The 15,355-nt window shown below is 36.8% G+C and overlaps 1 protein-coding gene and 1 pseudogene across 2 annotated transcripts; both read left to right on the top strand.

The window, feature by feature from the left end:
• Positions 1-3,126: 3,126 nt before the first annotated feature.
• On the top strand, positions 3,127-9,685 carry LOC106405666 (annotated as a pseudogene).
• Positions 9,686-10,446: 761 nt separating this feature from the next.
• On the top strand, positions 10,447-15,101 carry LOC106405667 (casein kinase 1-like protein 2). 2 transcript variants are annotated; one of them, XM_013846189.3, is made up of 14 exons: positions 10,447-10,764; positions 10,870-10,910; positions 11,843-11,912; positions 12,005-12,153; positions 12,244-12,339; positions 12,417-12,484; positions 13,097-13,158; positions 13,240-13,303; positions 13,391-13,475; positions 13,551-13,677; positions 13,776-13,858; positions 13,941-14,004; positions 14,116-14,252; positions 14,429-15,101. In XM_013846189.3, the coding sequence occupies exons 1-14, from the start codon at positions 10,689-10,691 to the stop codon at positions 14,702-14,704; spliced, it is 1,398 nt and encodes a 465-aa protein (XP_013701643.1). In that variant the 5' UTR covers positions 10,447-10,688; the 3' UTR covers positions 14,705-15,101. The 2 variants fall into 2 exon arrangements, with proteins under 2 accessions (XP_013701643.1, XP_022559734.1); XM_022704013.2 differs by having other exon boundaries at positions 10,450-10,764; positions 14,116-14,282; positions 14,429-14,655.
• The last annotated feature ends 254 nt before the right edge of the window (positions 15,102-15,355 follow it).

Genomic DNA, 15,355 nt, shown 5'->3' on the forward strand with positions numbered 1-15,355 from the left:
CAAATTTGGAAAAATTTCTGTAAATTAAAAAAATGATCAGTTTGTATTTGTAGGATGAAGTGACAATATGACGAGTCTCCTCTAAAAATAAATAAAGCATTCGTGTGTGTGTGTGTGTGTGTGTTTAAGTATGCGTTTAGGACGGGATCTAAATATTGGAGACGAGTCAAACTGAATAACTGATAATCTCTTACATAAATCGTTTACAGGTTTACATAGAGCTTCATTTTCTACTCGAGAACGTGTCAGAATATTTATTCGGTTACACATGATTAGTCTCATAGTAACTCTATGATTGCTAGATCTCCTATGTGTTATGTGTTCTATTGGGACATGAATATTTGTACGTAATAGCATACGACACCTGTGTGTTCGTCCGGTGAATATATTAAACGCTTCTTAGTAAGAAAGATATTGGGACTGCGAGTTTAAAATATAAACACTATCAATCATACAAATTGTATTACTATATTTTTTTTCTAGTTCATTACTATATATTACTCCGCTTAATTTTATCGTCGCATCATAACCCAACAGATCCATATGATTTTGAAAAATGTAACACTTTAATGTATACTATTAAATTACAAAATTTGAAATCAGATTGGCGCATTGATAGGTATAGATGGAGCTTTCTCGATGCCGTGTTGCCGTGTTGGGCTACACGTTAAATAGACCACCACGTTGATCGGTGATAAATGGACCGGTTAATTCCGTTGTGGGACTCCTCTTTGTGGGTCCTACTCCTTCCCTCCACCACGTTTCGATTTTTGACCGTCAGATTTAAATGACCACAAATGATTCGAGTTGAGAAGTCAATCAAACCAACGGATACGATGAGCTGTTGCTGGGTGAACTAATCAATTTTGAGGTCGATCGACCACGACATCAGAACGGCTAGTCCAAGTCATGTGTCATTATTTTCCACAAATTTAGAGCAAGTTTTGGTTTCAGTCGAATAATCAGCACATGATTTGATTTTTAACGATTATCGTTTTAAATTGAGATATTCGCCGAATATATACTCAGAAAAATTCAATTTTGAAAAGGAAATATTTCTAAAATGAGACCTAACAGTAATTAAAAGGAAAATAGGGTCCATGAAAGTGAGTGAAAATAGTAAAAAGTGGTCATTATCGTGTGCAGAGAATAAAGAAAGTTACAAAGCTCGGAAAAGGTCTAAAATGGACGTGGACCGATCCCATGTGGAACATCCTTCGAACCAAAGTAAACTTCTTCTTTTTTTTGCCTAAAAACCAAAGTAAACTAAAAAAAAAAACCAAAGTAAACTCGAAAGCTCTTCTGAACGCAAAATTAAATAGAACCCCAAGCATGACATTAACAATTGAAAAAGGATTGAAAAAGCACTTACATATATATGCGATAAACAATAAGAATGCAAATTAGCATGGTACGAATATGTGAACTATATTCAGTTAACCTTTAATCGGTCTAGTTCAGTCTTCTTACTATTTACGCACACGTATGTTTTCTTTGCATATTTTAATATATATTCTTTAGTGAAAAACAACACCACACAATAAAATGTCTATATCTAAAAATACACGTAGAGGCCAAATATTAAAATCTATAAACATGAAACTTGTCATTACACAGTTATGTGGCGATTTGAAAGATGGTATAGCTATCTGGTTGGTTAGAAGAACGTATACATACCTTGTTACATTTAATGTAAAATGAAATACAATTCATATATTTTTGTTCATCACGTCTTTTCCTCATTGATCATATAAAAACAATATCATTATTACGAATTCATCATGCATGATGTATTTGGTTTCCATCAAATATTATTTTTTATCAACAAGTTCTGAATATTCACTACTCCATTTAGTATTTTCTTATACAAGGTCTAGTATCGTTTTGTTGTCCCATAATATATTGGTCATTACTAAATTTTAAAATTTAGACATCTTAATGATTTTTTTATTATTATTATTGTTATTATTATTATTATTATTATTATTGTGTTACCATTCATGTTCAAACATGGTATAATGCATATTCTTGGAAGAGTCCTGGTGGCTAGCTAAAACATTTTCCCTTAAAATAACTTTGTACACTCCATGTTATGATGGGTGCAACCAAATCAAACCACCTCACTTTCTATCTCCAAACTTATAAACATATGTTTTTATAAGGGTTCCTACTATAGTTAACTTGATTGGTTATCTGGATGTTTATACGCGGATTTATCAAATCAGTACCGACGTTGTTTAATTTAACAAATTAGTACTGATGTAAAAAGAAATCAGTACTAAGACTAAAATTTATTGACAACATAAAATAAATAATTAATTTAATACAACAAAAAAAATATCACTAATTAATTCACAATCACATAATTAAGATTTACCTTAAACTTTGTAGTAAAATGTTTCTTTCTAGAAGCGGTATTCAATAATATCATAATAGCTTTTTATTAAATGGGTATACTGTTTATATAATTTGTTTGTTATCAGATTAAATTTGATTTCACTAATAAGTTTTTCCATGAAATAAATTTAAAATTTAAACCATTAATCAAACAATTTAGAGAAAATATTTGAAAAAGATAATTTGCAAAAAGATCTCTGATTAAGTTGAATAAATGGAGTCCATTTATACTTAATTACATATGAAAATCTGACGGTAAAGAAAAGAAAAGGAAAAACGATGCATATTACCCAACGACATTGTTCCCTGAAAGTTTGGTTTCGACGCAGACGAGAAAAAAGTTGTGCGAGGCAACTTCACCACCTGACCACCATGTTTCCTAATTTTCTGAACCATATACCTTTTCCAAGAAAATAGTTATTATCAAAATATTTTGATAATTCCAGTGGAAATAACATATTTTATTGTTATGGACTGTTTACAAATAATATAAAATTTATATAAAATTTCTTTTAAATTTTCTTTTAAATTTCCGTAGCTCATTTTTCATCTAACTAAGAATTTGATAACTAAATAACAATCTATTTATGCATAAAACCATTCTACTCATATATTTATTTATGTGATAATGCTGACCTATGAAAGTGAAATTAGAATTTTTTTTTGACGGCAGTGAAATTAGAATTTAACTCTAATTATTTGAAGTAATGTAATATACTCAACATTATTAAAAATATTATAATTGATACTTTTCTGTCGAGTCTTTATAATTATTTAATAAAATGAAAGGAATATAATCAAGATTTACATAAATATTTCATGACATTCGAAAAGGCAGAGAGACACCCCTTGTTTTCCAAGAAAATTAACAACTTCACCAATCACCCCTTCTAGACGCAAGTCAAATAAGAAAGTAGTAATATTTAAAATCTTTGAATTCTTTTTGAACGCGTTTTATTAACATTATTTTCATCCGATAAATTACAGTTGGCTCATAATTCATTCTATTATTCCCAGATTTTGTATTGATTCTTTTCTTTAATTGCATAACTCTCACAAGTTTTTTTAAAACTTACCTTTTTTATTTGTAATTGCATACGTATTGTTGATAATAACGTATCTACTAATGAGACTATTTTAATGTTAGAAAATAGTTTTAGATTAAAGCTAATTAGATTATAGCTGAAAGAAAGAGAGAGAAGACGTAGAAGAACAAGCAGAGCCTAAAGTACCTGCACTAGTTCAGATTTGCAGTCCTTTTGATTAAAAGAAAAAACTAGTGAAATTCAGACATAAAAATCAAATCTGTCTTTCTCGAGTTTCTGAATATCCTGAGAAAACACAAGAGAACGAAAAAGACAGCTACATAGACACGAAAGAAAGAAGAGAGAGAGAGAAAAGCTGCATTTGTTTTATGAGCTCTTGCTTCTTGATCTACCATTGCCGACAAACTCTAGCAGAAGAATCAAGCTTTATCTACTGAGATGGGTTTATGTTAGTTTTTGTTCATGTTATCAACAGATTCCTGGTTTGTCTCCTGATTCTCTACTTCTCCTACAAATCTCCATTTAACCTGTCTGAAAAAATTTCTTTTCTTTTTGGGTTTTCTATTGTGCTTGACTTGTGTCATTGGGATCTTTTTCCAAGCGCTGTCAATTGCTTTTGCGTGTTCTTCATCACCTCCTGCTTTTATCTTTATCTATCTGAATTTAAGATTCAATTTGGGATTTCAAACTAAAAAGGCAAATGTGATTGAAACAATTGGTGTTTGGTACGTTTTTTTCTCATTCCCTTAGATTTGTATAAATTTTAAACTTTATCGATTCGAGGAAGACCTCGAAAGAGATTATTCATTTGGATTCGAGTTTGTTGGCCAATTTTGAGTATTTTTTTTTTTTTTGGTTATTGGTATCGAAGTAAAAATTTCATAATGTTTTTTTTTCTTAAAATATGTGACAGCTTCCGACGTTCTAGCTACTTCTGTTTTATAGGTGCTTGTGTCGTTTCAGTCTATTTCTCTGTCTTTTTTTCCAATTCCCTAGCTGATCTCGGAGACTATATGTTTCTTTCACAAAAAGATCAAAACTGTTATAACCGGTTTGGTTCATCTTTCTTGTTACAGGGTTGATCCAAAACACGAAACACTAAGGAAGATAATCAACTTGGCTTCTTGAGTAAAAAAAAGAGTCTTTAACACAAGATTTGAGGAATGGCTCGAGGTAGGATAAGATCAAAGCTACGACTAAGCAATCTCTATACATTCGGATGCCTTAGACCGAGCACACACGAAGGCGAAGACCCTCCACACCAAATCCAAGGCCCAGGGTTCACCCGGACAGTGTTCTGTAACCAGCCTCACATGCACAAAAAGAAGCCCTTGAGATACCGTTCCAACTACGTCTCCACCACCAGATACAACCTCATAACGTTCTTCCCCAAATCCTTATACGAACAGTTCCACCGCGCCGCGAACCTCTACTTCCTGGTAGCCGCCATCCTCTCGGTCTTCCCTCTCTCCCCCTTCAACAAATGGAGCATGATCGCTCCTTTAGTCTTCGTCGTGGGGCTCAGCATGATGAAAGAGGCTCTGGAGGATTGGCGCAGGTTCATCCAAGACGTGAAGATCAACGCTAGGAAGACCTGTGTTCATAAAACTGATGGTGGATTTCGTCAGAGGAAATGGAAGAAAGTGAGAGTCGGAGACGTTGTGAAGGTGGAGAAGGACGAGTTCTTCCCCGCTGATCTGCTTCTTCTGTCGTCTAGCTACGAGGATGGGATCTGCTACGTGGAGACTATGAACTTGGACGGCGAAACGAACCTGAAAGTGAAAAGGTCTTTGGAAGCATCCTTGGCTCTCGATGACGACGTGTCTTTAGGAAACTTCGCAGCGACTATTCGCTGCGAAGATCCGAACCCGAACCTCTACACATTCGTAGGGAACTTGGAGTACGAGCGCCAGACCTTTCCTCTATCTCCGAATCATATTCTGTTACGAGACTCGAAGCTTAGGAACACAGCTTACGTCTACGGAGTCGTTGTCTTCACAGGGCACGACACTAAAGTGATGCAGAACTCAACGAAGTCGCCTTCCAAAAGAAGCAGAATCGAAAGGACGATGGACTACATCATCTACACGCTCCTCGTCCTACTCATCTTGATCTCTTGCATCAGCTCGTCAGGCTTCGCTTGGGAGACGGAGTTCCACATGCCGAAGATGTGGTACCTCCGCCCCGACGCCCCCGAGGACCTAACGAACCCGAGCAACCCGATCTACGCCGGCGTTGTGCATTTAATCACCGCGCTGTTGCTGTACGGTTACTTGATCCCGATCTCGCTCTACGTCTCCATAGAGATTGTCAAAGTCTGGCAAGCGAGTTTTATAAACCAAGACTTGCGCATGTACGATGACGAGAGCGGCGTCCCCGCGCAGGCGCGGACGTCGAATCTCAACGAGGAGCTTGGTCAGGTTCATACCATCTTATCTGACAAGACGGGGACGTTGACTTGTAACCAGATGGATTTCTTGAAATGTTCCATCGCTGGTACTTCTTATGGTGTTCGTTCCAGCGAAGTGGAGGTAGCTGCTGCTAAGCAGATGGCTGTGGATCTCGAAGAGCATGGAGAGATGGTAACGAGTACTAGAGTGTATGGTAGTACATGGGACAGTAGCGGCACGCGTGAGATAGAGGTGGAAAGTGGAGGGGATAATAATAACAATAATCCTAGAGTTCCTATAAAGGGGTTTGGTTTTGAGGATAACAGGCTCATGAATGGGAACTGGTTAAGGGAGTCGCAGCCAAATGATATATTGCAGTTCTTTCGGATATTAGCTATTTGTCACACAGCTATTCCGGAGTTGAATGAAGAGAGTGGTAAGTACACTTATGAAGCAGAGTCGCCTGATGAGGCTTCTTTTCTCGCTGCTGCTAGAGAGTTTGGTTTTGAGTTTTGTAAGAGGACTCAGTCAAGTGTGTTTATCCGTGAGAGGTTCTCTTCTTCAGGGCAGATCATTGAAAGGTTAGTATTAGGCCTGCCGGTTCGGGTAGTTCAGATAATCGGTTCAACATAAGTTCTTACCGAATTAACCTGAAATAAAGTTTGGTTCGGTATTCTTTTGGTTCGGTTTTTGAAAATCTTACTGAGTTTTTGATTTCGGTTATATTTTGGTTTAATTTTGTTGAAATTTCGGTTAATTTCGGTTAATTTTGGCTAAATTCGGTTAGTTCAGTTATTTTAGTTAATTCAGTTTGAAATTTTGTTAGTTTAGTTTTTTTTTTTTTTTTTGTTATGGTTTGGTTATAATTCATTATTTTTGTTTTTAGTAAACCAAAATAACCAATTGCCGAACCGAAAACAAAACTTTTTTAAAAAACCTACTGAACTAACCAAATTTTTTTGGATCCATTTGGTTTGGTTCAAAATCACAGCCTTAGTTAGTATTGTAGAGAGGTTTGATCTTTAGCCCTTTTTATTATTATTTTAAGGCTATACTGTTTGCATATATCTTGACTAAGTACTAGAAACAATGCAGAGAGTACAAGGTTCTGAATCTGTTGGAATTCACAAGCAAAAGAAAGAGAATGTCTGTGATCGTACGAGATGAGGAAGGACAGATTCTTCTACTATGCAAAGGAGCCGACAGGTTAGCAAACATCAATAAGGTTATATTAACATTCTGTTCTTGTCCCTTCAATTTTATCAAGTTCTGTCCTGTTTTTTTTTTTTTTTGCAGCATTATCTTTGATAGATTGGCGAAGAATGGGAAGACATGTCGGAGAAGCTGGGCTTCGTACGCTTGCACTTGCTTACAGAAGGCTTGACGAGGAGGAATACACAGCTTGGAACACTGAGTTTCTCAAGGCCAAAACTTCAATAGGATCTGATAGAGATGAGCTGCTTGAGAAGGGATCGGATATGATTGAAAAGGAACTTATACTTGTAGGTGCTACTGCTGTGGAGGACAAACTCCAGAAAGGGGTATGTATTATCAAACAGAAAACACTTTAACATATCTTTTATCTTGCTTATGTGAATTAACGTTTTTTTTGTTTGTTTGTTTTCATTTGAGTTAGGTTCCTCAATGCATAGATAAACTTGCTCAAGCTGGTCTCAAGCTATGGGTTTTAACTGGGGACAAAATGGAAACAGCAATTAACATTGGGTTAGTATCCCTGATTTTTACTTTGAATATCTGCTTTTATCTAGTGAGTTGTATGAATAAATTTACTTTTTATGAACTGCAGATTTGCGTGTAGCTTACTTAGGCAAGGCATGAGACAGATCTGCATAACATCAATGAATCCAGATGGAGGATCCCAAGATTCGAAAAGGGTATATCAAATTGATTTTTTGAAGATGCAAGCCCGTTCAACTACAGATTTGAATCTAACTTTGTATCTAATGATTATGTGTCAGGCTGTGAAGGAGAACATATTGAATCAACTCACTAAAGCTGTACAAATGGTGAAGCTAGATACGGATCCGCATGCTGCGTTTGCTTTGATCATCGACGGGAAAACGCTAACTTACGCATTGGAGGATGACATGAAGTATCAGTTCTTGGCTTTGGCAGTTGACTGTGCGTCAGTCATCTGCTGTCGCGTGTCTCCCAAGCAAAAGGCTTTGGTGACAAGGCTGGTTAAAGAAGGAACCGGAAGAACCACACTGGCAATAGGCGATGGTGCAAATGATGTTGGGATGATTCAAGAAGCTGACATTGGTGTAGGGATCAGCGGCGTTGAAGGCATGCAGGCTGTTATGGCTAGTGACTTTTCCATTGCGCAGTTCCGGTTCTTGGAACGATTACTCGTCGTCCATGGACACTGGTGCTACAAAAGAATAGCTCAAATGGTATTAACTAGCTCTTGTGTCCCATTTTAATTACTTTTTTACCTTGTAGTTTGTTACTAACGTTAAGCTGTTTTAACATCCAGATATGCTATTTCTTCTACAAGAACATAGCATTTGGTCTCACTCTCTTCTACTTTGAGGCTTTCACCGGATTTTCCGGACAGTCAGTGTACAATGACTACTACTTAATGCTCTTCAACGTTGTCCTTACCTCGTTGCCAGTGATTGCCCTTGGAGTCTTTGAACAAGATGTTTCCTCCGAGATCTGCTTACAAGTAAGCTTTAATAATCATATATAAGAAAAGACTTTTCTTAATGGAAAGACCATATATAAGAAAACTATAAAACACACAAAAACAATTAAAGTAATTATCCAAATAATAAATAAAACATAATATCTTAGAATATTTAGAATATTCCTAAATATTCTATCTGCATCATTAAGCTATTTTGAATCTCTGCTCATGACCTTTTCTTGCTTGTTGTGCTTTGTGTAGTTCCCTGCTTTATACCAACAAGGCACAAAGAACCTCTTCTTTGATTGGTCGAGAATCCTTGGATGGATGTGCAACGGCGTCTACTCATCGCTAGTCATATTCTTCCTCAACATAGGAATCATTTACTCTCAAGCTTTCAGAGCAGGTGGCCAAACAGCTGACATGGATGCTGTCGGCACGACAATGTTCACTTGCATCATATGGGCGGTCAATGTCCAGATCGCGTTAACCATGTCCCATTTCACTTGGATCCAACACGTTTTGATATGGGGAAGCATCGGTTTGTGGTATCTCTTCCTAGCTCTCTTCGGGATGATGCGCCCAAGCCTCTCCGGAAACATTTACATGATTCTCGATGAGATTCTTGCTCCTGCTCCTATCTACTGGATGGCTACGTTGCTGGTCACGGTGGCTGCGGTTCTTCCTTACGTTGCTCACATTGCTTTCCAGAGGTTCTTGAATCCGTTGGACCATCATATCATACAAGAGATCAAGTACTACAAACGAGATGTTGAGGACGCGAGGTTGTGGACCAGAGAGGGTAGTAAAGCGAGAGAGAAGACCAAGATTGGGTTCACAGCTAGAGTTGACGCAAAGATCAGGCATCTAAGGTCAAAACTGAACAAGAAACAGTCGAATTTGTCGCATTTTTCAGCTCAAGATGCAATGTCACCTAGATCATTGTAGCATGTATAGGTTTAATTTTCTGACTGGTCCCAATTCTCTGATGCATTAGAGTTTTGGAGACAGGTCTTAGAGTGAGATCAGTATGTAAAGAGTAGTTGCTGATGTTTTTTTTTCCTTCTATTGGTTGGCTTCTCATTTTTTTTATTAACATGCTTTGTTTCTTTTGTATACTATATATACTTAGGATTTGTTTATACTTAGGAGTTAGGACAGAATGCAAAAACTTAACAAAGCATCTTCCTTTGTGCCTCTTCTGCTCCTATCTCTAATCCATTTAATTGGTGCATATTATGATTTCTATGTACAATATTAATATATAATGGTTGCTTAACAGTAATTGATCTCTTGTATCCATCCTAGATCTGGACATTCGAATATCTGTTTGAGTTTGTGTTGAGTTTTCGGGATTTTAAGTTTTTGGATTCAGTTTCATAGACCTCATTCAAATTTTATATGAATTTGGATCGGATTCGGTTAACAATAATTCTTGTGATATATATTGTAATTTATCTCTAAGATCCATTTAATATTGGAAGTTTGGAATATTTCTGATTATTTTACAAATGTGATACATGAAATTAGTATTGAAATTACTTTATGTGACTCAAATATTATTTTAAGTATTAATTTGGATATTGAAGTTCTGCTTTTTTATTTATTTTCGGATGTTTTTATTCTTTCTGATATTCGTTCGAGTCCAGATATAGTTCAAATCTGAAATACCGAGTATTTTATAAATCAGATTGGGGGTAATTCATGGTTTTTGGTTCAGTTTCGGTTCGAATCTCGGTTCGTTCATAGGTAAAGAATTGTTTGTTTTAGGTAAAGAATTGTTGCGTGTTTGATACTTTAGAAATCACATTGTTCCCCCCAGGTTAGAGAAGTGAGAGAGTGGTTGGAGGATACAATAATTCACGTTACAATGGGCCGATATATACACACAATATGGGCCAGCCTCGGGCCCATAGAAAGTATATCAAACAACTCCACAATAATAATAAATAGTAGGCGTTGATTTGCTTTTGAAGTGCTCAACCATCTGTGAGACTCTATCCCCTTCCTTCCCTTTTGGGATATTATTATTTCGCCGCGTGGAGAGATGTCGCCGCTCTTTCGCCGGAAGTCAATCGGGATCCACCGCTACTCCTAACTTCAATCCCTTTTTTTCCTGCTGTAACTATGAAGCTGAAAAGGTGAAAGCTTTTAGTTAATTGGGGATTCTGTTAGGTTCTAGGGTTTTATCAGCTTTTTGATTTGATGGAGCCGAGAGTGGGAAACAAGTTTCGGCTCGGGAGGAAGATCGGCAGTGGATCGTTTGGAGAGATCTATCTTGGTATGTGTGCCTTACTTGTGTTGTTTTCTCGAATTTTGATTCTCGTGGTGAGTATAGATTTTACATATGGATTTGAATTGGATATGGGTTTTTTTTTTTGTTTAGGTACGAATATACAGACGAATGAAGAAGTTGCCATTAAACTTGTAAGTTTTTCGTTTTTGAAAATTAATCTATTTTTAAGCATTTTGATTTGTCTAATGACCTTAGAGAGAAGCTAGCGTTCGGACGGAATGTGAGATGTATTATTACCTTTGTTACTTGTTCATTTAATAAAGGATTGAACTTTCTCCGAACGTGGAATGAAAAGCTGTGATTTTTTGGTGGCATATCTGCGTGTTATTGCTTGGTCTTTCTTGGCTTGTAGCTTCTTCTTCTTTACCTGTTTAAGAGGTTGTTCAGATTTGATTACAGTTAAAACACATTGGTATACACTGTCTTTGGACGGAAATGGATATAATAATGTTTCATAGGCTTATACGCACGCAGCTATAAGGCAGTTACTGCTTTTTGTATCCTGCATTCTAGTAATTTAGATGAGTTTCTTCCTTTCCTTCATTTTGATTTTCAGTGCTTTGGTGGTGATAAGTTTCTTTCTAGTTTTGAATCTGGATTAATCCTGACTTCTTCTTTTATAAGAACTGAGAGTTTTTTAGCAAAAAAAAGAACTGAGAGTTAGTATTATTGATTCTTGGGGAAGATATTGTAATTAATGCCGAATAAGCTCTTAGTGTGAACGACAACGCTACCTGCAACTGGGTGGGCCCTACTACATGTTGAAATTTTTGAGATGTTTGTTGTGTTGTGTGGCCTAAAGATGGAGAATTATAGGGCTGACAGCTACACATATTATTGTATTCAACGTTGCTTGTCTGTTGTCAATATGCTTTTTTTTTTTCTTTTTTTTTCTGTTACCTGTTTGTTTGTACTGGTTCTGACTGTTAATGATGTTCAATCAGATCTTGACGTTTGTTTTCATATTTCTTTTTTGTGATGAAAATGTGACAGATTTATCTTAGTTTAAGTGTTGTTGTGTTTGCTGCATATGTTTTGACTGCATCCGTTTTTCTTCTTTCAGGAAAATGTGAAAACTAAGCATCCTCAGTTGCTTTATGAATCAAAATTGTATAAAGTATTACAGGGAGGAAGTAAGGATCTAGTTTTGTAACTTGTTTACATTTGCAGTTTGTGATTTCTGCTTTCTTATCTAGAGACGTTGCTTTCTTTTCCTTTATTCTAGCCGGTGTTCCAAACGTTAAATGGTATGGTACTGAAGGGGACTATAACGTCCTTGTGATAGACTTGCTGGGGCCTAGCCTTGAAGATCTATTCAACTTCTGTAGTAGGAAACTCTCACTTAAGACTGTACTGATGCTTGCAGATCAAATGGTAGGATACCTTGTATAGCCTGAAAACAGTTTCCTATATTCAATAGGGGTATTGCCAAAATACTTAGGATATTTTTTCCCCTTTTTTCAGATCAATCGCATTGAATTTGTTCATCAGAAGTCATTTCTACACCGGGACATCAAGCCTGACAACTTTCTGATGGGTCTCGGAAGGCGCGCAAATCAGGTAGCGATGAAATGGGTTGTTTGTACGCTTTTTACTCTTCTTAACTATCTGCTAAACGAAGTGTTGGCCGAATACAGGTATATGTCATCGACTTTGGTCTGGCAAAGAAGTATCGAGACTCAAATAATCAGCATATTCCGTACAGGTTGGCCACAGCCCTGTGATTTTCCTTGTCGAGAATGTGCTTTTGTTACTGGATTACAAGAATACTGATTCGAGTTAGTGTGAGAGTTTACTTTTATTTTCTACTACACTGTGTTCTCTGACTTAAGGTTCTTCTATGTTATACATCACTATGAAAGGGTGGAATCTTCGTATATGCTTATAATAGGAACTGCAGTGTGGTTATTTAAGTATTTTCTACAGTCTGGATGTACTTTACCTGTTAGCTGCTATCTAGAAAATGACCCTAGTATTTTTCCTTGGTTTTGAGTATTATGGCTGCCTCGTTCTTGTTTCAGTGGGCATGAATGTTTATAGACAAGAACATTTTCAATGTTCATTATGAATGTTAATTGGTATGCATTACTATATGAGAGAATCATTTGTTGCTTGGTAATTGGTATCATACTTGCCGTTTTAGTATTTTGCATAGCCTCATAAATATTTAGTATAATTTTCCAGTATTTGTGAAGCTGCATTAGTATATGAGAGAATCATTTGTTGCAATGCTACGAAGTAGAAACACTTTCGATGATTGCAGTATATGATGTGTATCAGCTTAGCAACTACAATCTTAATATCTTGTGTATCGCAGGGAAAACAAAAACTTGACTGGAACGGCTAGATACGCCAGCATGAACACTCACCTTGGCATAGGTACACAAGTTCATTTAGTTTCCAACTTTCTTATTATTTAAAAACGTAGTTGTGAATAGCAAATGGTCGTTTATATCACAGAACAAAGTCGTAGAGATGATTTGGAGTCACTTGGATTTGTTCTCATGTACTTCTTAAAAGGAAGGCAAGAACTGCTCCTACCTTCAATGTTGGCATGCTTCCGTTGGTTATTAAAGGACTGTCTTTAACTTACTTACCCAATTAAATGCAGTCTTCCTTGGCAAGGACTGAAAGCTGGCAATAAGAAGCAAAAGTATGAGAGAATCAGTGAAAAGAAAGTATCGACATCTATTGAGGTATCATTATCACCCATTACCTGTGTTGGTCATACTTGTTGTCTAATACTGATAGATATTCTTTTCTTATGTTAGTCTTTGTGTCGAGGATATCCATCTGAATTCGCTTCTTACTTCCATTACTGCCGCTCCCTGAGATTTGACGACAAGCCAGACTATGCCTACCTGAAGCGACTTTTCCGTGACCTGTTTATTCGCGAAGGTCTGTCCCATCATCACTTTATATGAAGCAAAATATAACTTTAACCAATCAAGTAACATGTTGATTTATATATGCGTTGTCCTCTGCTCATATTTTAGGCTTCCAGTTTGATTATGTATTTGATTGGACAATCTTGAAGTATCAGCAATCACAGATTTCTGCTCCGCCTCCCCGTCCCCACGTAAGAGTCATGGCTTTTTCTTTTTATTTTTCATATATCATCTTTCTACTTCATTCTGCTGATGAACATAGCTTTCTTGCAGGGCGCTGGAGTTGGTCCTAGCTCTGGCTTACCCCCTGCTATCGCTAGTGCTGAGAGACCATCAGGTTGTTCCACGTGTCTTGATTTTTCATTAGTTTCTTTCCATGTATGATAAGGCATTTCACTACAGGGACATGACTTCTATCCATTTGATATGTTCTTTGGTTCAACTGCAGGTGGCGAGGAAGTTAGACCTTCTGGTTGGTTATTAGGGAACCCTAGACGAAGTTCTGGACATATTTTTAACTCAGGAAGCTCTGCTAAACAAAAGGCTCCAGTTTCAAGTGATCCTGCAATATCTAAAGATGTAGTGGTGAGTACATAAAGTTTCTCCAGGTCAGAGGTATCCATTTAAGTCGAGCTCTATACACAAGGATTGCATCTGAATTTTATTTATTTTTCCTGAAAGTTTGTAGTATCCTGTTGTCATGATCCATTGTATTATTGTTCGTTGTATAAATGGTAACTGAGTTGTCTTGCTTGTGACAGTTATCAAGCTCTAGCTTTCTCCGTGCAACTGGATCATCAAGACGTGCTACTGTCTCCAGTAGTCGCGAGCCTGCAGTTCCTGGAACTGACTCTGAGCCATCGAAACCTCAAAACATTGAAGCTGGATCAAGCTCCAACCCAAAGATCCATGGTGGTCGAAGCTCACCTATCGTCTCATCTGATAACAACAAGCTATCATCTCCCTCAAGGGGGAATACTTCAGTGATGAAGAACTATGAGTCCAACCTTAAAGGGATCGAGAGTCTGCATTTTTAGTCTCTGCTGGGGATCACTGAACCAGTGAATGATCGTTGAACTCCCCCGGGACAGAGTGTAAATTAAAAGACAAAAGAAAACCTTTGTTAGGCTCTCTCCCCATGTATTACGTGCATTTGTGTTTACGGGGAGATATAAGCACTCTCAAATAACAAAGATAAAGAAAGACTCTGAAGAAGTGATTCCAGAGAAACACAAACTCAAAGAGGATGAGATCAAGGAGACTAAAGACTTGAAACACTCTTTAAGTCCTCATTTGTTATTTTCTTAATGTCTGTTTGTATTTGTGTCGTTTGGTATTGCAAAGTTAAAATTCTTTCGTGTCTCAAAGAGATTTGAAGTGTCAGGCACAAAAGAAGGGTTTTTCTTATATTTTCATCTACTCGTGTTTACAGCATATTGCGAGGGTAAATGGGTCATTCTGTGGGTAAATAGTGAAAGATGTACGTAAGCAATAATTGTACTGTTTTCCCTTGCAGAATTTTCTTACGTCTTGTCAAGTTCCATCCTGAGAGGGCCTGAGAGTTGCATTTTACATTGTGAATGCAATTAAAATCCTTAAATCATGGTAACTATCAATTTATCATGGCTTATATGATTCAGCCTAAATATTTTATTGTTACAAACAACCATAATATCCAGTTACTAACA

Source organism: Brassica napus, chromosome C6 (genome assembly GCF_020379485.1).
Source record: "Brassica napus cultivar Da-Ae chromosome C6, Da-Ae, whole genome shotgun sequence".
In the NCBI taxonomy this organism is placed as follows: Eukaryota; Viridiplantae; Streptophyta; class Magnoliopsida; order Brassicales; family Brassicaceae; genus Brassica; species Brassica napus.